Genomic DNA, 22,745 nt, shown 5'->3' with positions numbered 1-22,745 from the left:
GCAGGAAGCCCAAACCTGAGGTAGAATCAAGGGTAAACACACAGCATTAGACCCCCAGTGTGATCCTTATCGGAGATCCCCGAGCTGAGAGCACCATGCACTCAGCTTGCCACTTCCCCCTCCTGTGGAGACATGCTGACCTATGGAACTCTTTGGCATCCTCACTGAAGTCAGCCAACGTGGAACTACTACTTGGTTGTATTCATTAGGGCACACCGTAACAAAATATTTTACAACGGAAAACAAAATTGATTGTTTCTTAGTTTCATGTTTTATTGTCACATGTACACGTCTTTCTTGCAAGCTATTTCCCAACAATGCAGAAATCAATATCAGTAGTACTGTAAAAAAAAGTGAAGTAGAACAAAGACACATGAGAAACAGAAAGAAGAAGAACACAAGAAATGTAAGCTATATGCAGGGTCAGTTCCAGGGTCAGTGCCAATACCATATTTACAATGTGCAGGGGTGCTGGAGCGGTAGATATGTACAGTATAGGGGTAAAGTAACTAGGCGTCGGGAGATATATGATAAACAGAGTAGCAGCAATGTATATGACGATTGAATGTGAGTGTGTGTTCTTGTGTGTAGAGTCAGTATGAATGTGTGTGCGTGTTATATGTGTGTGAGCAAATTAAGTGTGTGTGTGTGTGTGTGTGTTGGAGTGTCAGTGTGAGAGTGTAGTCCTGTGAGTGTGCATAGAGTCAGTGCAAAAGTAAAAAATACAATAGAAGGGTCAATGCAGATAGTCTGTGTAGCCATTTTAGTAGCTATTTATCAGTCGTATGGCTTGGGGATAGAAGCTGTTCAGGAGCCTGCTGGTGTCATACTTGTTGCTTTCTGTACGGAAGCAGAGTACAGTCAATGGTGTGGGTGGCTGGAGTCAAACAATTTTCTGGGCCTTTCTTTCACACTGCCTGATATAGAGGTCCTGGATGGCAGGGAGCTGGGCCCAGTGATGTACTGGGCTGTCCACACCACCCTCTGTAGCCATACAAAGCAGTGATGCGGCCAGTAAAGATGCTCTCAATGGTGCAGCTGTAGAACTGTGTGTGTGGACCATTTTAAGTCCTTAGTGATTTGGTCACAAGGAACTTGACAGCTCGACCCACTCCACTGCAGCCCGACGATCAGCTCCTTGGTCTTACTGACGCTGAGGGAGAGGTTGTTTTCCTGACACCATACTGCCAGGTCACTGACTTCCTCCCTGTTCGCTGTCTCATGGTTACTGGCGATCAGGCCTATCACCTCCATGTCGTCAGCAAACTTGATGATGGTGTTGGAGTCATGCGCTGCCACGCAGTCATGGGTGAACAGGGAGTACCGGAGGGGAGGCTTTGAGAATGCGCCCTGGAATAACGTCCGGTCCCGCGGCCTTGAGAGTATTGACCTGATTAAAATCTTTACTCGGGTCGGCCTCGGAGTCCCCTGGGTCGCCAAGGGCCCTCATGCACGGCTCATTGTTATTTTTGTCGAAGCACGCATTGAGTTTGTCTGGTAGAGAGGCATCGTTGGACAGATCATGGCTGGGTATTCCCTTTTAATCTGTAATTGACAGTCAGATATAGTCCCCTCCTTGTTTCAGTTTGCTGTCTTCAGTTTGGTGCTTATTGAATACCGTCGGGACTCATTATCAGATTTTATTGTTGTTGTCAAAATGTAGGCTACATGTATTGTTGTGGTTTATCGATAAAGCCCACTATTGTGAGTCAACATGATTATTGTTGAACATTCAGTACATCAAGACAGTCCCTAATCATAGGATAGGATAGGACACGAATGGATAGGATAAGCAAGGAAAGTATAGGGTGTAGAATAGGATATGAAAGGATAGGATGGGATAAGAAAAGAAAGGATATGATAGGGTTTAGGATAGTATAGGAAAGGATAGGATGGGATAAGAAAAGAAAGGATATGATAGGGTTTAGGATAGTATAGGAAAGGATAGGATGGGATAAGAAAAGAAAGGATATGATAGGGTTTAGTATAGTATAGGAAAGGATAGGATGGGATAAGAAAAGAAAGGATATGATAGGGTTTAGGATAGTATAGGAAAGGATAGGATGGGATAAGAAAAGAAAGGATATGATAGGGTTTAGGATAGTATAGGAAAGGATAGGATGGGATAAGAAAAGAAAGGATATGATAGGGTTTAGGATAGTATAGGAAAGGATAGGATGGGATAAGAAAAGAAAGGATATGATAGGGTTTAGGATAGTATAGGAAAGGACAGCGTAGAAGAGTAAAACATTTTTATTGTCCCTGAGGGGGAAATTGTCTTGGACTCACAGTAGGCCTACTGCTGTAAACAAACAAATACAGCAGCACAGGTGTCCAGGTTGCTAACAGGCAGAAGAGGGTACATCGTACAACATGAACATTTGGATAATTAACTGTGGAAGGGTGTTTTTAGGGAATAACATTCGTTGCTAAATGAGTCCCAAACATGTGGAAGGGACATCATGCAATCCCTGGAGAGATATGGACAATCATGCCTTGGGACAAAAGACAAACATGATTTCTCTGTGATGCCTGTCACCTCTGTGTGAACCCCCTTCCATCTTTCATCATTAGGGAGTTGTGGTTTGACCTTGTTAACATGACATCCGCCCCAGTCCCCACACGGCCCTGACGCCTCGTCCCTCTGGGACCTCGTCCCAAATGGCACCGGAACAGCCATTTGGGTACGCATACTCTGATTCCACACAACCTCAAAGCTCTTCCACAGTTTACAATGATACCACAAGACCTTGAGACGGGTGCCTACTCATCTTCTTCTTTTGTCTCCGAAACTGGAAGGTATTCCCCTTTCTGTGTTTTTTTCCCCTCTTTCCCTCGTTCCTTTTTTCCTCTCTGTCTTCCTCCATGTCCCTCTTAACTAAGAATGCTAAAATGTATTGATGAGAATATTTGTTAATCCAGCGAGGGACTGCATGCATTGCTGAATGCTTACACCAGTCTGGCTTGTATTGATATTACAAACACAGCTCATTGTCGCTACCCAGAGGCTAGAAGAGGCAGAGTACAGCATTGAAGGCTAGGATGCTAAATCAATTATTTCCAAAGTTGTTTGCAGTGTGATACACCTCAAATCTATTTTTAAAATCCTTTTTATGACCCTCCAAATGAACAGAATTATGTTTCTCTTTTCTTGTCACTTAAAGCCACAAATCCACAGGATTTCCTGCTGATCAATTACGATAGCCTAAATGTAACTGGTGTGAAATGGCTAGCTAGTTACCGGTGCGAGCTAGCAGCGTTTCAATTGGTGACGTCACTCACTCTGACACCTTGAAGTAGTTGTTTCCCTTGCTCTGCAAGTGCCTTTGCTTTTGTGGAGCCATAGGTAATAATGCTTCATGGGAGGCAGATGTCCATGTGTTCAGAGGGTCCCTGGTTCAAGCCCAGGACAGAAGCAACACTGTTACATGTAAATGGATTTTACCCCATTTTTCTCCCCAATTTCATGATACCAATTGGTAGTTACGATCTTGTCTCATCGCTGCAACTGCCCAACGGGCTCGGGAGAGGTGAAGATCGAGACATGCATCCTCCAAATCATGACCCGCCAATCCGTACTGCTTCTTAACACACTGCTCGCTTAACCCGGAAGCCAGCCGCACCAATGTGTCGGAGGAAACATTGTTCGACTTATGCCCGAAGTCAGCTTCAAGGTGCCCGGCCCGCCACAAGGAGTTGCTAGAGGGTGATGATCCAAGGAAAGCCTCCTGGTCATCCCTCCCCTAATCCCAGATGGTGCTGGGCCAATTGTGCGCCGCCCTATGGGGCTACAAAGCCGGCTGAGTAGTGGCGCCTTAGCACTGCAATGCAGTGCCTCAGACTGCTACACCTCTCGGGAGGCCCACATAGATGGATTTTTTAAAGAATAAACATTGTAAATGTCTCATTAAATTAGTACAAGTTAGGCCTATCTCAGAGTCAGTCAAGAGTAGCCAAGTAGTTCAGTTCTCTCTATCTACAATCAACATTTTCAGACAACATGACACAGATGACAGGTCACACAACAGATAGAGCCATTTACACCACATGCTATAGATCTGACATCACAATATGAAGGTCCACCATGCCCATACAATCTTATTAATTTGGATCTAAAAGGGGAAATGTATCCTAGATCAGCACTCATACTCTAAGAAGCTTTGTGAATACAGGCCCAGATATGATGGGACAGCCAGTCAGAGGGTACTTGGTTCTCTGGCAGTAGAAAGTAAAAGCAACACACTGCTACCATCTGCTGGTAGCTGTGAAGAACTACAGGCTTGGGCACCTGCTGGTTAGAGGAAGGCCCTGTTGGAATACATCATTCCTTCCATCTTTCGCCCTTCCTTGAAGTAATCACTGATCTGACATAAGTGGCTTATCACCAATCTAACATCAAGATTTCCACTACATTAATTCCACCAATTCACATAAGCTCAAGGGAGAAAGGGAGGAAGGAAGGATGCATGTTATGAGTATTTGAACAAGGCCCATACCTGAATAGGAAAGGATCCCAATCTTCCTATTGGTTGCTCTAGCACCAATATCACCAAACGTATGGGTTAGTATATTCTGACAGACCATGTGCTGATAGACCATGCTGCATTTTGACATGGTTTACTTCCCAAATGGTACCATATTCCCTATAGTTCACTACTTTTGACTAGAGCCTGGCATAGGGTCAGCCACGGTGCAGCACCGCTGGTTGGACAGCAATTTAGGTATAAGTGCCTTGCTCAAGGGCACAATGGCATTGGTTTGTACCTGGGATCAGATACCACAACCTGGCCTCAAGGCAATTCGTAGGATTTGGGATGTACATTTGTATCCCTTCATTTAGTATAATATGTTACCTTACGTTATGAATGGAATAGTGGTGGTAAAATATTATACAAATACTTGTTAGCCGATCCATCGTACAATATCATACTTTTGTTTCTGTATTAAGTAAAGATGCAGTCCGGGATTTTAAGCACTTATCAATTCTTGTATGAATTGGAATTAGTAACATATCATAAAAATTGCAAAAAAAATGTGCAGGAGGTAACATACGAAATGGATAACGTGGTACATAATTGTGCACAATTTTCTATGACCCGTTTTGACTCGTGAGCACTACTTTCAAAACTACTGGCTGTAATTATACAAAATCACTGGAGCATCCCTTTTTAGAAACCAGACCATTAATGCATTTGTAATTTAACATAACATATCATACTAAATGGAGGGGTACAAATTTACACAACATATCCTATGTTTGTTTAACGTGGTCAGGCTGGACGTCAGCACCCCTACCGCTATCAGTTCAATTCCCTTTTTTTTTAAACCGGCCCTTGGCTAGAACCAGCAACGTTCCGGCTGCTGTTGCCACCCTCCTTATTAACATAATACTTGTCCACATACAATATGACATACAGACATATTCCCATCCTGTGTCTTTGGTAGATTTGAGGGAGGGCACTTGAGTGATCACTGCACATTACAAGACACAGTAATCAGTAACCTAAGGTATAAACAACTGTAGAGTTACCCAATTACAGTAACTTTCCCAAAACCTTGGTTGGAGGAATTTTGCAACTCTTTGACTGGGAGAGGGTTAACTGTTAGATCCTATCCTACTCTGGGACAGCTGAACATGCCCCACTGCACCCCCACTCAGCCCCCTAAATCACAACATTAAATACTGAATAGTTAGCCTACTCCGCTAGTGCATGAGTGCACAAATTAAAATATCAAAATTGCTCTTACATAGGCAGCTTGACTCTTATAATCGTGTACTTACACATTGTTCCACAACTGTGATAGACTTGATGGTATAACACATAACATATGTTTTCTTTATATGATTTAGATGTGAAAACATTCGAATCTCCTCACTGTTCAATTATACACTGTAAAACTATTGTTTAATATCAGGCTATAGGCTACACATAAGGCTTAGTTCTGCAGCTACACAGTTGTATCTGCATTTGATCTGCAGCTACACAGTTGTAACTAGCCTAGTTCAAGTCTACAATGCTGTCTGTCCAATTAACTAAACCTTTTTGGAATAATTTATTCACATGAATCTTCATATCATAAGAAAATTAACCAGGCTACCGATTTCATTCGATTTGGACGTATATTGGTCTTTCTGTAGCCTACAAGAATCCCAATTTGTGTCCCAGCTCTGGAGTGCTGTCTTTGGATGAGAGAAAAGTATAAAAATTGATGGGTGAATTGGAAAGCGTGGCGGGGTGGGGTGGGTTGTTTGTTTATCTATCTAAATACGGATTTAGGCTATAGCTAACCACTACTGTGTATAAGAAATATTGAAAATGCGTCAGTGATTTAAACACAGACTTTCCATCTTCCGTTTTGGGTAGGTTTATTTTACGCTCAACTTTACGCTCGTGGGTGCGTTTTCGGTCGGTGGATGTGTCAGTCAGCGTCTCTGACGCGAGAAGTGGCGCATCGCAGCCATCAGGACTATCGGGTTATGAACAATTCGGTGTTTTTCATGCAAGATACCCTCTGTTTTCCCGCGGATTAATGCAATCGTCGTCGGTTGCATGCTAGAAAGCGATGGGGAATTGATAGATAAAACAGTAGCCTATTGATTAACGGAGAAGCTCCTCCCAAAGCCGTATATTTGTTTTATATGCCGAAATGAGGCAGGGGGCGGAAAGTCGCCGCAGAAACATTGGGTTTTGGCCAAAATCACACAGTTTCAGTCCATAATTGACGTTAAGTCGTGGGTTTGCGTTGCTTTTGGTGCAAAATTACCGAATTGAGCGAATTTTGCCAGAGAAATGCAGCTTGCTTGAAGACTCCCCAGATATCGGTTGGCTGCTGCTGCCATGACAGGTAGAGGTCTCCTCTCGACCACGGCTTCGCCGGTTGGAGAATAAACAGGTTGATTGGGACGTGGTCGCAGCTGCGGAACTGCCAATGTCGGATGTTATTATTAGTGGAGCCTGATCCTGTAAATATAAGCGCAAACATACAGTAATTCGGGAAAAACTCAGGGAAAATGTCTTCTCGTTCTGCATTACCGTCTGGAAACGACAGGGGCACGGACCATGTAAGTGCAATAATTATCCCCATAATTTGAGTGTCTATGCAGAAATTATACATCCTATGTAGAGTATAGAAATATAGTTCATAACATGGGGCTTTGCAATCACCATATTTTATTGTAATGCATAGGCCTAATTATTATATGGTGTGCATTTTGATTGTTAAAAAAAGGAGCCTGGGTATGAGAGTGGGTGGAAATTTAGCATAGCAGATTATCTCAAAATGGGCCGTATCCTTGAACGTCTAAACAGCAAAAGAGCTGGTGGCTGTAGGCAAACAACCCGGGATGAATCCATCCACATACGGCAACACTCCGTGGATATGCGCAGAAGCTCATACTAAGAACCGTCACCTCTTATTATAGCTGTATAGATAGTGATGTCACTTATTGCCCATGTATTCCCCTTGTGTGGTGAAACCTCGTTATGACTGGCATACTGTCGCACCTACAACCATTCGGAATAATAAAAACGATAAAAAGTCTTTAAGATAACTGTTTTCGATTATTGCATTCAATGTTGTGCAAAATGCTATCCATTGCTGGGTATAGCGGCGTACTATCCAGAGCTATGGGTGTAACAGCGGAGCGCCATCTGCTAGGCTCCAGCATCCACTGTAAGCCAGTAGCAGTAGGGCCTGCACAAGCAACAATGGATATGTACAGGGTGTATGTGTGTGTGTGTGTGTGTGTATACATTATTTTTGTATCTCCATCTATCTATGAAGGCCTAGATCTAACCTATCTAATATGCATAGCCTAATATGCACTTTGGGGGTTCCTCTTTAGATATGATTCCATAAATAGTGATTTCTCTGCTGAAATGATGTGTGTTTATCGAGGACCTGTCTGATGAAGCAATCTGTTATTATTCCCAGGCCCAAATCTTTGTGTGGAGACCATGACCGCATTACAAATGGCACACTATTCACCATATAGTGCACTACTTTTGACCAGAGCCCAATGGGCTTCTTCACTATATATACTCAACAAAAATATAAATGCAATATGCAACAATTTCAATGATTTTACTAAATTACAGTTCACATAAGGAAATAAGTCAACTGAAATACATAAATTAGGCCCTAATCTATGGATTTCACATAACTGAGCAGGGACACAGCCATGGGTGGGCCTGGCTCCAAGTGGGTGGGCCTATGCCCTTCCAGGCCCACCCATGGCTGCGCCCCTGCTGAAAATGAGTTTTTCCTCACAAAAGGGCTTTATTACAGACAGAAATACTCCCCAGTTTCATCAGTTGTATGGTTGGCTGGTCTCAGACAATCCCTCAGCTGAAGAAGCCGGATGTGGAGGTCCTGGGCTGGCGTGGTTACACGTGATCTGTGTAGTGAGGCCGGTTGGACGTACTGCCAAATTCTCTAAAATGATGCTGGAGGTGGCTTATGGTAGAGAAATTAACATTACATTCTCTGGCAACAGCTCTGGTGGACATTCCTGCAGTCAGCATGCCACGCTCACTCAAAATTTGAGACATCTGTGGCATTGTGCTTTGTTACAAAACTGCACATTTTAGAGTGGCCTTTTATTGTCCCCAGCACAAGGTGCACCTGTGTAATGATCATGCTGTTTATCCAGCTACTTGATATGCCACACCTGCCAGGTGGATGGAATATCTTGGCAAAGGAGAAATGCTCATTTACAGGGATGTAAAAAAAACGTGTGTACAACATTTGAGAGAGAGAAGCTTTTTATGCAAATGGCAAACTTATGAGATCTTTTATTTCAGCTCATGAAACATGGGACCAACACTTTACATGTTGCGTTTATATTTTTGTTCAGAATAGTTAACTACTTTTGACCAGATTTTCCCTATTCAAAAGTAGTGCACTTTAAAGGGAATATTGTGCCAGTTGGGGCACACTCCATATCCCCTCTTCCTCTACTCTCACCAATCACCACCCCTCTGATGTTCCTTCATCTCAGTCCAGTTGGGAATGGTGAGGCAGGGGAATTATACAACCCCCCCACCCCCAAATCATTGTAGAATAATAGTAAAGACATCAAAACTATGAAATAACACATATGGAATCAAGTAATAACCAAAAAAGTGTTAAAGCAAATCAAAATAGATTTTCTATGTTATATTCTTCAAAGTAGCCACCCTTTGCCTTGATGACAACCAGCAACACCTGGAATGCTTTTCCAACAGTCTGGAAGGAGTTCCCACCTATACTGAGCACTTGTTGGCTGATTTTCCTTCACTCTGCGGTCCAACTCATCCCAAACCATCGGGTTGAGTTAATGCCAAGAGTGTGCAAAGGTGTCATCAAGGCAAAGTGTGGCTACTTTGAAGAATCTGAAATATAAAATATAACACTTTTTTTGGTTACTACATGATTTCACATGTGTTATTTCATAGTTTTGATCTCTTCACTATTATTCTACAATGTAGAAAATAGTAAAAATAAAGAAAAACCCTTGAATGAGTAGGTGTGTCCAAACTTTTGACTGGTACTGTACATCATAGACATTTTAAATATAACAAAACTATTTTTTTTTAAGTATCTTTATTAACCTCTACAGGATCTGTGGGGTATGATGGAGCTAACATAGGCTAATGCAATAAGTATGAGGTTGTAAGTAACAACAACATTTCCCAGGACATAGACATATCTGATATTGGCAGAAAGCTTACATTCTTGTTAATCTAACCGCATTGTCCAATTTACAGTAGCTATTACTGTGAAAGAATACCATGCTATTGTTTGAGGAGAGTGCACATTTATGAACTTGAATATGTATTAAAAAACCAATTAGGCACATTTTGGCAGTTTTGAACAGAAATGCAATGGTTCATTGGATCAAGTAAAACATTGCACATACATTGCTGCCATCTAGTGGCAAAAATCTAAATTGCTCTGGGCTGGAATAATACATTATGGCATTTCTCTTGCATTTCAAAGATGATGGTACAAAAAAAACACATGTTTTTTCTTTGTATTGTCTTTTACCCGATCTAATATGTTATTCTCCTACATTTATTTCACATTTCCACAAACTTCAAAGTGTTTCCTTTCAAATGGTATCAAATATATCATCAGCCAGCAGCATACCACCCTGCATACCACTACTGGCTTGCTTCTGAAGCTAAGCAGGGTTGGTCCTGGTCAGTCCCTGGATGGGAGACCAGATGCTGCTGGAAGTGGTGTTGGAGGGCCAGTAGGAGGCACTCTTTCCTCTGGTCTAAAAAATATCCCAATGCCCCAGGGCAGTGATTGGGGACACTGCCCTGTGTAGGGTGCTGTCTTTCGGATGGGACGTTAAACGGGTGTCCTGACTCTCTGAGGTCATTAAAGATCCCATGGCACTTATCGTAGGGGTGTTAACCCCGGTGTCCTGGCTAAATTCCCAATCTGGCCCTCAAACCATCATGGTCACCTAATAATCCCCAGTTTACAATTGGCTCATTCATCCCCCTCCTCTCCCCTGTAACTATTCCCCAGGTCGTTGCTGCAAATGAGAACGTGTTCTCAGTCAACTTACCTGGTAAAATAACGGTAAAATAAATAAAATAAAATAAATAAAATATTAATATCCTTGCTTCAGGTCTTGAGCTACAGGCAGTTAGATTTGTTTATGTAATTTTAAGCAATATTTTTAATTTTTATAAGGGGTGGATCCTTAAGGTTTAATTATGAAATTATGAAATATATTAATAACTTTCCACCCATGAGGCCACTAGACGGCGATTTGGTGAGTTGACTGCAGGGAAGAACGACGGTGGGCCAGGCTAGGGTTGGACGGTGAACTGTGTACCAATAGTAAACCTCATGGTAACACTTTACTTAAAGTATCCCATTCTAATGCTTGTCATGAGCATGTATGACCCCTTTATAATGTCTTAGAATCATCTCGTAATGATCCTGACTCAACAACAGCCTGTTTGAGTCAAGTTCACATTCATAGTCATCTCAACATAGCTTAGACAAGAGAGATTTTAGGCATTAAAGGTGGGAATGTACAAATGTATAAATATACAGTATACCCCTTGACTTTTTCCACATTTTGTTACGTTACAGCTGTATTCCAAAATTGATTAAATAAAACACATCCTCAGCAATTTACACACAATACCCCATAATGACAAAGTGAAAACAGGTATTTTGACATTTTAGCAAATTTATTAAAAAAACAATAACAGAAATACCTTTACTTAAGTATTCAGACCCTTTGCTATGAGACTTGAAATTAAACTGATGTGCATCCTGTTTCCATTGATCATCCTTGAGATGTTTCTATAACTTGATTGGAATTCTCCTGTGGTAAATTAAATTAATTGGACATGATTTGGAAAGGCACACACCTGTCTGCATAAGGTCCCACAGTTGACAGTGCATGCCAGAGCAAAAACCAAGCCATGTGGTCGAAGGAATTGTCCGTAGAGCACGAAGACAGGATTGTGTCGAGGCAACGATCTGGGGAAGGCTACCAAAACATTTCAGCAGCATTGAAGGTCCCCAAGAACACAGTGGCCTCCATCATTCTTAAATGGAAGAAGTTTGGAAACACCAAGACTCTTTCTAGAGCTGTTCATCCGGCCAAGCTGAGCAGTTGGGGGAGAAGAGCCCGATGGTCACTCAGATAGAGCTCTAGAGTTGCTCTGCGGAGATGGGAGAACCTTCCAGAAGGACAACCATCTCTGCAGCACTCCATCAATCAAGCCTTTATGGTAGAGTGGCCAGACGGAAGCCACTCCTCAGTAAAAGGCACATGACAGCCCACCTAGAGTTTGCCAAAAGGCACCTAAAGACTCTCAGACCATGAGAAACAAGATTGTCTGGTCTGATGAAACCAATATTGAACTCTTTGGCCTGTATGCCAAGCGTCATGCCTGGAGGAAACCTGCCACCATCCCTACGTTGAAGCATGGGGATGGCAGAATCATGCTGTGGGGATGTTTTTCAGCAGCAGGGACTGGGAGACTAGTCAGGACCGAGGAAAAGATGAATGGAACGAAGTACAGAGAGATCCTTGATAAAAACCTGCTCCAGAGCTCTCAGGACCTCAGACTGGGGCGAAGGTTCACCTTCCAACAGGACAACAACCCCAAGCACACAGCCAAGACAATGCAGGAGTGGCTTCGGGACAAGTCTCTGAATGTTCTTGATTGGCCCAGCCAGAGCCCGGACATAAACCTGATCGAACATCTCTGGAGAGACCTGAAATTAGCTGTGCAGCAACACTCCCCATCCAACCTGACAGAGCTTGAGAGGATCTGCAGAGAAGAATGGGAGAAACTCCCAAAATACAGGTATGGCAAGCTTGTTGCATCATCCCCAAGAAGACTCAAGGCTGTAATCGCTGCCACAGGTGCTTCAACAAAGTACTGAGTAAAGGGTCTGAATACTTATGTAGATGTCATATTTCAGATTTGTTTTGTTTATAAATTTGCTAAAATGTCCAAAAACCTGTTTTTGGTTTGTCATTATAAGGCTGTAACCTAACAAAATGTGGAAAAAGTCAAGGAGTCTGAATACTTTCCGAAGGCATTAAGAAGATTAACTCTAAAGTTCCTCGTCCTGTGTGCATCCAGTACATAGTCTCCTCCTCATTTGATCTTTCCTTGATTCCTTGCTTTCTCTCTCCTCACTTCCTCAAACCGCATTGGAGGAGAAGATCCAAGGTCCCTCCCCTCTGATCTTCTCTTCCAATGTGTTTTGAGAAGGAGGCGAGGAGAGAGGGCACAAGAAATAAAGGAAAAAACGTTGGGAACAATACTCTGTATGGCCTTTATTTTATTAGTTAGGTAGCAGAGTTGAATTGGCTAGGCAGGGCTGGGGAGTGGACCGGGGTAGTGGGATGGGTGGTTTAAAGGTTGGGCGGTGGGTGGGAGGGGAAGCCTAAGAGTGGTGCACTCCCTGTTTAACATTCCGGGGGTTGTTGAGTAAGGGGTTGTGAAAGGATGGCGGGGAAGGCAGACTGAAGGAGGACATGCTGAGGGGATGGAAGTTACACCTCAGGCCTCGAGACCGGCCAGGGACCACTGTACCTGCATGTGCTTTCTCTCTCTCTCTCGTTCTCTGTCTCTCTCTCTCTCTTTCTCTGTGTTGCTCTCTCTCTCCCTTCCTGTCTCTCTTTGTTTCTCTCGCTCTCTTTGTTTTTCTCTCAGTCCTTTCTCTGGTATCTCATTCCCTCTGTTTGGTCACATGACAAGGAGCTGCATCCTACTAAAACACATTTATCTATGTTCCTGTAAAAAAACACATCGTTTAAAAAAAAATCTTTCTGCTGCCTACCTAACTGAAAATTAGCCATTACTCAAACTTTGGACTGAATCTTCACAGCACCTAGGTCGAAAGCTATTGGGTTCTGGGATGGAGCACCTACCAGCATGCGATGTATACCAGACCTGGGTTCAAATTCTATTTGAAATTATTTAAAATACTTTAGCTGTGCTTGATTGAGCTTACCTCTTGCAGTGGAACCAATAGAAAACTGCAAACCCTGTAACGGTTGTCCTCCTCCTCTTCGTCCGAAGAGGAGGAGTAGGGATTGGACCAAAGCGCAGCGTTGTTATACGACATGATATTTATTAAACAAGACAAAAACTAAACACACTTGAGAATTTACAAAATAATAAACGAAGTCAACAGACCTGAACAAACGAACTTACATATACACAAAGAACGCATGAACAGGTACAGACTACACAAACGAACGAACAAACGAAACAGTCCCGTGTGGTGCACAGACACGGAAGACAACCACCCACAAACAAACAGTGTGAACAACCTACCTTAATATGGTTCTCAATCAGAGGAAACGTAAAACACCTGTCCCTGATTGAGAACCATATCAGGCTAAATGACAATGAACCTAAACATAGAAACACATAACATAGAATGCCCACCCCAACTCACGCCCTGACCAACTAAACACATACAAAAACAAGAGAAAACAGGTCAGGAACGTGACAAACCCTCCCGAAATGGCACTCCACGTAGTCTAAAGCAAATGCTCAAACCCTGGTTTTATGAAAACTAGCTCAGTAGTTGTAGGGCTCATGTGACTAGTCACCTCATACAGTTGTACCTTTGTCCCAGTTATCAGAGAGATCAGACAAGATATTCTATGAATCGTAATATTTGTCATGACATATTCATATGTTCATTTGGAAATTAATGTTCTCATGAATTTCTATACACTAAGCTATACTAGGGCCATGATCAGGAGGAAAACAGTGTGGAACATTCCACAACATTATGCCCCGTTGAACGCAACCCAGGCATGATGATGTCCAAATCAACTAATATTCTAAATTTGAATAAAATTTCAGTGAAGAACTAGGGTGTACCAGCAGTCCTGGGTGTTGCTTTCAGGGCCTTAACCCCCTGCCTATGAGCAAATAGATCTAGGGAAAACACTGATGTGACATTATCTTAGTTAGATCAGTTCACTCTCAGTAATATCTTGCCATATTAGAGAGCCAGAGCCACCATGCTATAATGGCAGACCAGTCCAGTAGTGTACAGTGGTACCTTAAACACCACCATGCCGAGCTGAGCCAAGCCAAACTGTACTGGCCTGGTTACACATCCACCATAGTTAGTTGCTGGAAGGGGCCATATGAAAATAAAATTCCTTTAATCCGAGCCAGCTCAGTAGTGTGGTTCAGGTCAGCAGTTGGTACAGTAGTGTAAAAGAGCAATTGGTCTCTGAGTTGGTCTTGCATCATTTCACCCCACTAGGCTGAGCCGAGCTGTACTGGGCTGGCCTTGTTATGCATCTACCATAGTTGGTGGAACCACACTGGAGAAGGCAATGATCGTAATCTAAGTATGGTTCGGGTCGGTACGCTATTTTGAAAAGGGTTTTGAAGTTCCTAGGCTTTGCATGGTAGTGGTAATGGGGGCGCTGGTGGTGACCCCCTCTCTCCTCTCCCCCCCAGCATGTGTCACTAGCCGCCAGTCGCTCAGACAAGGGCACCAGCCTGTCCAGCCGCTCACTGGGCGCCCGCTGCAGGAACTCCATCGCCTCCTGCTCTGACGAGACTCCGCACATCGGCAACTACCGTCTGCTTAAGACCATCGGCAAGGGCAACTTCGCCAAGGTCAAGCTGGCCCGCCATATCCTGACGGGCAAGGAGGTGAGGCTGGGGCATGGGGAGGGTGGTGGGTGGGGGGTTGTTGGGTAAGGGATATGATGCAGAGGAAGGGTAGTGGTCTTAGAAAGCAGAAATATGATGCAATAGTGTCCATTTTCATGGTAGTGGGTTATAGTTAGAGCATGGATGGATGCATGGGGCCCAATCCCAAATTGACCACTATATCCAGCATAGCTGGAAGCTTCACCATATTGTTTATAGCAAGCAAATTCTCTCAGATCTCCACAGGGGCATAGGGTGTAAAGTCTAGGGGTTGATTTGGGATTGGGCTGTTTTAGTGATTGGGTGGGGGGGGGGCTTGGGATATAGGGTAGAGAGGTGAGACTTGGGCAGGGATAGGGGTAGAGTGAGTGGTGGGGGTAGGAAGTGGATGGAGGGGGATCTGTAGTTGTGGTTCTTCTTTATTCAGATGGATCCCCATTAGCTTTGGCCTAAGCGACCCCTTGTCTTCCTGGGGTCAATGATTGGAGTATAGATGGGTGCAATGCTAAAATAGAGGGTTGGGAGGAATAGGGATAGGCTTGCCTGGAATGGGGAACTAAAGAAGTGGGGCATTGGTTCTGGGGCGTCTGATAGGAAAATACTGAATGTGAATAGGGATATTCATTGTCATACTTGAAGCTTGTTAGAGAAAGCTATGTTTTACTACTGGGTTGTTTTCATCTTCTCATTATGCCTTTTTTGTAAAATGTTGTAAAAAGTTCTCCTCACGTCTCCTCCAGGTTGCAATAAAAATAATTGACAAAACTCAGTTGAATCCAACCAGCCTACAAAAGGTGAGTCTTGGCAATTTACTCTTTTATTAACAATCTGTGTTTTATCAGTCACAGTGGACATGACCTTAATAAACGCTTAATGAACTCTTAATAAATGCATAATAAACTCCCTCCTTACCCCAACACACTATCACAGATTAATGTGAAATAGACACAAATGACTTATTTGAAATTTGTGACAGGCACACAAAAAAAGTCCACCTTTTAGTGTGTATTACATGATTTTCTTTCTTCATAACACATTCATGTAATTTACACAAATTCCATTTTTTTTATGTTAGCTAGGCTAGCTAGGTGGCTAACGTTAGCTTGGCTAGGGGTTAAGGTTAGGGTTAGAGATTAAGGTTAGGTTTAGGAGTTAGGGGTTAAGGTTAGATAACATGCTAGCTAAGTAGTTAAAGGGTTAGGTTTAGGAGTTAGGTTAAAGGGTTAAGGTTATGGTTAGGGTTAGGGGAAGGGTTAGCTAACATACTAAGTGGTTGCAAATTAGCTCAAAAGTAATAATGAGTTGCAAAGTAGCTAATTTGTTCAAATTCTAAAGTTATCCAGATTCAAACACACAACCTTTGGGTTGCTAAATGTTCACGTTATATGCCCACCCATCCTTCCCGACCAAACTCTCTCCTACCAGGACCCCTACAAATCAGCCGGGCTAGACAATCTGGACCCTCTCTTTCTAAAATTATCTGCTGAAATTATTGCAACCCCTATCACTAGACTGTTCAACCTCTCTTTCGTGTCGTCTGAGATTCCCAAAGATTGGAAAGCTGCCGCGGTCATCCCCCTCTTCAAAGGGGGAGACACTCTAGACCCAAACTGCTACAGACCTATTTCTATCCTACCCTGCCTTTCTAAGGTCTTCGAAAGCCAAGTTAACAAACAGATTACCGACCATTTCGAATCCCACCGTACCTTCTCCGCTATGCAATCTGGTGTCAGAGCTGGTCATGGGTGCACCTCAGCCTCGCTCAAGGTCCTAAACGATATCATAACCGCCATCGATAAGAGACATTACTGTGCAGCCGTATTCATTGACCTGGCCAAGGCTTTCGACTCTGTCAATCACCACATTCTTATCGGCAGACTCAACAGCCTTGGTTTCTCAAATGATTGCCTCGCCTGGTTCACCAACTACTTCTCTGATAGAATTCAATGTGTAAAAATCGGAGGGCCTGTTGTCCGGACCTCTGGCAGTCTCTATGGGGGTGCCACAGGGTTCAATTCTCGGGCCGATTCTCTTATCTGTATACATCAATGATGTCGCTCTTGCTGCTGGTGATTCTCTGATTCAACTCTACGCAGACGACACCATTCTGTATACAGTACTTCTGGCCCTTCTTTGGATACTGTGTTAACTAACCTCCAAACGAGCTTCAATGCCATACAACTCTCCTTCCGTGGCCTCCAACTGCTCTTAAATGCAAGTAAAATTAAATGCATGCTCTTCAACCGATCGCTGCCCGCACCTGCCCGGCCGTCCAGCATCACTATTCTGGACGGTTCTGACTTAGAATATGTGGATAACTACAAATACCTAGGTGTCTGGTTAGACTGTAAAAACTCCTTCCAGACTCACATTAAGCATCTCCAATCCAAAATTAAATCTTGAATCGGCTTCCTACTTCGCAAAAAAAGCATCCTTCACTCATGCTGCCAAACATACCCTCGTAAAACTGACCATCCTACCGATCCTCGACTTCGGCGATGTCATTTACAAAATGGCCTCCAACACTCTACTCAACAAATTGGATGCAGTCTATCAGAGTGCCATCCGTTTTGTCACCAAAGCCCCATATACTACTCACCACTGCGACCTGTATGCTCTCGTTGGCTGGCCCTCGCTTCATGCTCATCGCCAAACCCACTGGCTCCAGGTCATCTACAAGTCTCTGCTAGGTAAAGCCCCGCCTTATCTCAGCTCACTGGTCACCATAGCAGCACCCACCCGTAGCACGCGCTCCAGCAGGTATATCTCACTGGTCACCCCCAAAGCCAATTATTCCTTTGGCCACCTTTCCTTCCAGTTCTATGCTGCCAATGACTGGAACGAGCTGCAAAAATCACTGAAGCTGGAGACTCATATCTCCCTCACTAGCTTTAAGCACCAGCTGTCAGAGCAGCTCACAGATCACTGCACCTGTACATAACCCATCTGTAAATAGCCCATCCAACTACCTCATCCGCATACTGTATTTATTTATTTATCTTTCTCCTTTGCACCCCAGTATCTCTACTTGCACATTCATATATATATATACAGTGGGGAGAAGAAGTATTTGACGCTCACCACCAAGTGGATTGCCCAGGAGAATTGTTGTAAGGGCACAGGCATGGGGAGGGTCATGGGGGCATGGCGCCACTGGCAGGAGAGAATGGGTTTCTGGAAAGGGGTTACAAGGGGAGGTACAAGGGTGAATATTGATAAAACATGATAAAGAATATTCAGAACACTAAGGCCCTCAAATTCAAATCTGGATCTTGAAGGCAATTCCACTGCTTTTTTCCCCTAATCAGGGACTGGTAGCCCTGCAAACAATTCTGTGGCAAAGTGTGTCAAATATGCAGGGCCAGACTAAGAAATTACATATACAGTGTATATATACAGTGGGGAGAAGAAGTATTTGACGCTCACCATCAAGTGGATTGCCCAGGAGAATTGTTGTAAGGGCACAGGCATGGGGAGGGTCATGGGGGCATGGCGCCACTGGCAGGAGAGAATGGGTTTCTGGAAAGGGGTTACAAGGGGAGGTACAAGGGTGAATATTGATAAAACATGATAAAGAATATTCAGAACACTAAGGCCCTCAAATTCAAATCTGGATCTTGAAGGCAATTCCACTGCTTTTTTTTTCCTAATCAGGGACTGGTAGCCCTGCAAACAATTCTGTGGCAAAGTGTGTCAAATATGCAGGGCCAGACTAAGACATTATACAGTATATCACAAAAATGAGTACACCCCTCACATTTTTGTAAATATTTGAGTATATCTTTTCATCTGACAACACTGAAGAAATGACACTTTGCTACAATGTAAAGTAGTGAGTGTACAGCTTGTATAACAGTGTAAATTTGCTGTCCCCTCAAAATAACTCAACACACAGCCATTAATGTCTAAACCACTGGCAACAAAAGTGAGTACACCCCTAAGTGAAAATGTCCAAATTGGGCCCAATTAGCCATTTTCCCTCCCCGGTGTCATGTGACTCGTTAGTGTTACAAGGTCTCAGGAGTGAATGGGGAGCAGGTGTGTTAAATTTGGTGTCATCGCTCTCACACTCCCTCATACTGACTGGTCACTGGAAGTTCAACATGGCACCTCATGGCAAAGAACTCTCTGAGGATCTGAAAAAAATAATTGTTGCTCCACATAAAGATGGCCTGGGCTATAAGAAGATTGGCAAGACCCTGAAACTGAGCTGCAGCACGGTGGCCAAGACCATACAGCGGTTTAACTGGACAGGTTCCACTCAGAACAGGCCTCGCCATGGTCGACCAAAGAAGTTGAGTGCACGTGCTCAGCGTCATATCCAGAGGTTGTCTTTGGGAAATAGACGTATGAGTGCTGCCAGCATTGCTGCAGAGGTTGAAGGGGTGGGGGGTCAGCCTGTCAGTGCTCAGACCATACGCCGTACACTGCATCAAATTGGTCTGCATGGCTGTCGTCCCAGAAGGAAGCCTCTTCTAAAGATGATGCACAACAAAGCCCGCAAACAGTTTGCTGAAGACAGGCAGACCAAGGACATGGATTACTGGAACCATGTCCTGTGGTCTGATGAGTCCAAGATAAACTTATTTGGTTCAGATGGTGTCAAGCGTGTGTGGCGGCAACCAGGTGAGGAGTACAAAGACAAGTGTGTCTTACCTACAGTCAAGCATGGTGGTGGGAGTGTCATGGTCTGGGGCTGCATGAGTGCTGCCGGCACTGGGGAGCTACAATTCATTGAGGGAACCATGAATGCCAACATGTACTGTGACATAATGAAGCAGAGCATGATCCCCTCCCTTCGGAGACTGGGCCGCAGGGCAGTATTCCAACATGATAACGACCACAAACACACCTCTGAGACGACCACTGCCTTGGTAATGAAGCGGAGGGTAAAGGTGATGGACTGGCCAAGCATGTCTCCAGACCTAAACCCTATTGAGCATCTGTGGGGCCTCCTCAAACGGAAGGTGGAGGAGTGCAAGGTCTCTAACATCCACCAGCTCCGTGATGTCGTCATTGAGGAGTGGAAGAGGACTCCAGTGGCAACCTGTGAAGCTCTGGTGAACTCCATGCCCAAGAGGGTTAAGGCAGTGCTGAAAAATGATGGTGGCCACACAAAATATTGACACTTTGGGCCCAATTTGGACATTTTCACTTAGGGGTGTACTCACTTTTGTTGCCAGCGGTTCAGACATTAATGGCTGTGTGTTGAGTTATTTTGAGGGGACAGTAAATTTACACTGTTATACAAGCTGTACACTCACTACTTTACATTGTAGCAAAGTGTCATTTCTTCAGTGTTGTCACATGAAAAGATATACTCAAATATTTACAAAAATGTGAGGGGTGTACTCACTTTTGTGATATACTGTATATACAGTGTATGTATACTGTATATATATATATATATATATATATATATATATATATATATATATTCTGCACATCTACCATTCCAGTGTTTAATTGCTATATTGTAATTACTTTGCCACCATGGCCTATTTATTGCCTTACCTCCCTTATCCTACCTCATTTGCACATACTGTATATAGACCTTTTGTACTGTATTATTGCCTGTATGTTTGTTTATTCCATGTGTAACTCTGTGTTGTTGTATGTGTTGAACTGCTTTGCTTTATCTTGGCCAGGTCGCAGTTGCAAATGAGAACTTGTTCTCAACTAGCCTACATGGTGAAATAAAAAAAAAGTATAGATTTTTTCTTCTGTCATAAGTAACCTACTGTCTTTATCTGTGATTGAAATGCATTGTATACAAAATTGTGTACTGCACAACAAAAAATATACTTTTTTGTGTGCCTGTCATAAATTTCCAATAAGCAATTTGTGTCTATTTCACAATAATCTGTTATACTGAGTTGCCTTACCCAGTGACATTACACAGAGTGGGAACACCATAAGCCTCACACAAGCAGGCAGGGGGCCCTTTGAGTGAGTTGATTGTGAGTTGATTCAATGACTGAATTACTAAAGTGAAGTACCTGGAAACCTGCAACAGGATCATAGCTTTTGTGGAGCGTGGCTACTATGGTCTCCCGTTTCGAGAAAGAGAGAGTGAGAGAGCAGATGCAGGCACAGCGGTCCCTGGCCGGTCTCGAAAGACGTGATACTGTTTGGCAGATGCTGTGGACTGGATGACTGGATAACTGACTGAAAGGATGACGAGTTGACTGGTTGTAACTGGGTGGCTGGATGACTAGATGGAAGGATGACTGGCTGACTGGATGGGCCGATGACTGGCTGACCAGATGACTGGCTGACCAGATGACTGGATGACCAGATGACTGGATGACTAGATGGAAGGATGAAGGTGGATGAGTTGACTGCATAATTACAGTGAGATCCAAAAGCATTGTGACAGTGTTGTTTGGCTCTGTAATCCAGGACTTTGGATTTGAAATGATACATACAAATATCATACCCCCCAAAAATGCTAACCTCACCTGTTATTCAAATGGTGAGAGGTTAGCATGTCTTGGGGGTATGATATTTGTACGTCTCTAACTTTCTCACTCATCATTATTCACGATTCATTCAGGATTATATGTAATCATGGTAGCATCCACACTATTTGTAGAAGTGTTTAGAAACATATTATATTCTTATTTACAATAAAAGGGACTCCAAAATGACACAATACATTATTTACCATTCATTTCTATTGGGCACCAAATAAACTGAAACACAACCAAAACAAACAGCAAATGCATCCAACAATTTTGTAGAGTCTCAAGCTTAATGTAGTCATTGCGTTGTATAAATATGTGACCAAATACTTATCTTTTTCCTATTTGAATACATATATAAGTGAATTTGTCCCAATACTTTTGGTCCCCTAAAATGGGAGGACTTTGTACAAAAAGTGCATTTCATGAAAACACCCTCAAATTAAATCTGACAGTCTGCGCTTTAACCTCATGTTCATTGAATAATATGAAATCCAAAGTGCTGGAGTACAGAGCCAAAACAACAAAAAATGTGTCAGTCCCAATACTTTGAGTCCACTGTACATGACTGCCCACTTGACAAAATACTATAGTATACTGTTTTTGTGTACTTTGCTGTAGTATTCACTGTAGTATTTACTGTAGTATACTGTAGTACACTCTAGTATTTACAGTTAACTATAGTATAAATGTGGTAAAATAAATATGTAGTGTATACTATAGGAATTAATGTAGTGTTTTTGCAGACTGTAATATACTGTAGTATTTACTCTATTGTTTTTGTGGATTTACTGTAGTATTTATATGGAAGCCCTGAAGCCCAAGGCAAAAAAAGAAAAGTAGACTCTTGGAATTATCTTGTCCGAAATAAATTAGTGTCTCGTTCGACTTAGTATCTCGTTCATTCACTGATTCCATCCATTGATATGATTATTCATCGACAGTTCTTTAATAGGGCTGCTTTTGAATGCCAAAGTATGTAGATCTCACGTTCTAACCAATTTGACTTCAGATTCTGATGTTTATCCATGTTTCTCCATGTTTCTTCAAATTTCAAATTTCAAAGTTGCTCCAAAAGTCAATATTTGTCGTTTGGATAAACCTGGATAAACATCAG

General features: G+C 43.0%; 1 protein-coding gene across 3 annotated transcripts in view; it reads left to right on the top strand.

Moving 5' to 3' along the window:
• The first annotated feature begins 6,380 nt into the window (after nucleotides 1–6,380).
• LOC129819712 (MAP/microtubule affinity-regulating kinase 4-like) overlaps nucleotides 6,381–22,745 on the top strand; it is a 57,422-nt gene continuing 41,057 nt past the window's right edge. For 2 of the 3 annotated variants that reach the window (XM_055876255.1, XM_055876247.1), the window contains exons 1-3: nucleotides 6,384–7,063; nucleotides 14,967–15,164; nucleotides 15,905–15,958. In XM_055876255.1, coding sequence (XP_055732230.1) covers nucleotides 7,013–7,063; nucleotides 14,967–15,164; nucleotides 15,905–15,958 — 303 coding nt within the window. In that variant the 5' untranslated portion in view covers nucleotides 6,384–7,012. Of the gene's footprint in view, nucleotides 7,064–14,966; nucleotides 15,165–15,904; nucleotides 15,959–22,745 lie in introns of all 3 variants that reach the window. The other variant, XM_055876262.1, reaches the window with a different exon arrangement.

Source organism: Salvelinus fontinalis, chromosome 2 (genome assembly GCF_029448725.1).
Source record: "Salvelinus fontinalis isolate EN_2023a chromosome 2, ASM2944872v1, whole genome shotgun sequence".
NCBI lineage: Eukaryota > Metazoa > Chordata > Actinopteri > Salmoniformes > Salmonidae > Salvelinus > Salvelinus fontinalis.
The sequence above is the reverse complement of the archived record's forward strand: the minus strand, read 5'-3'. Positions and strand labels throughout refer to the sequence as shown.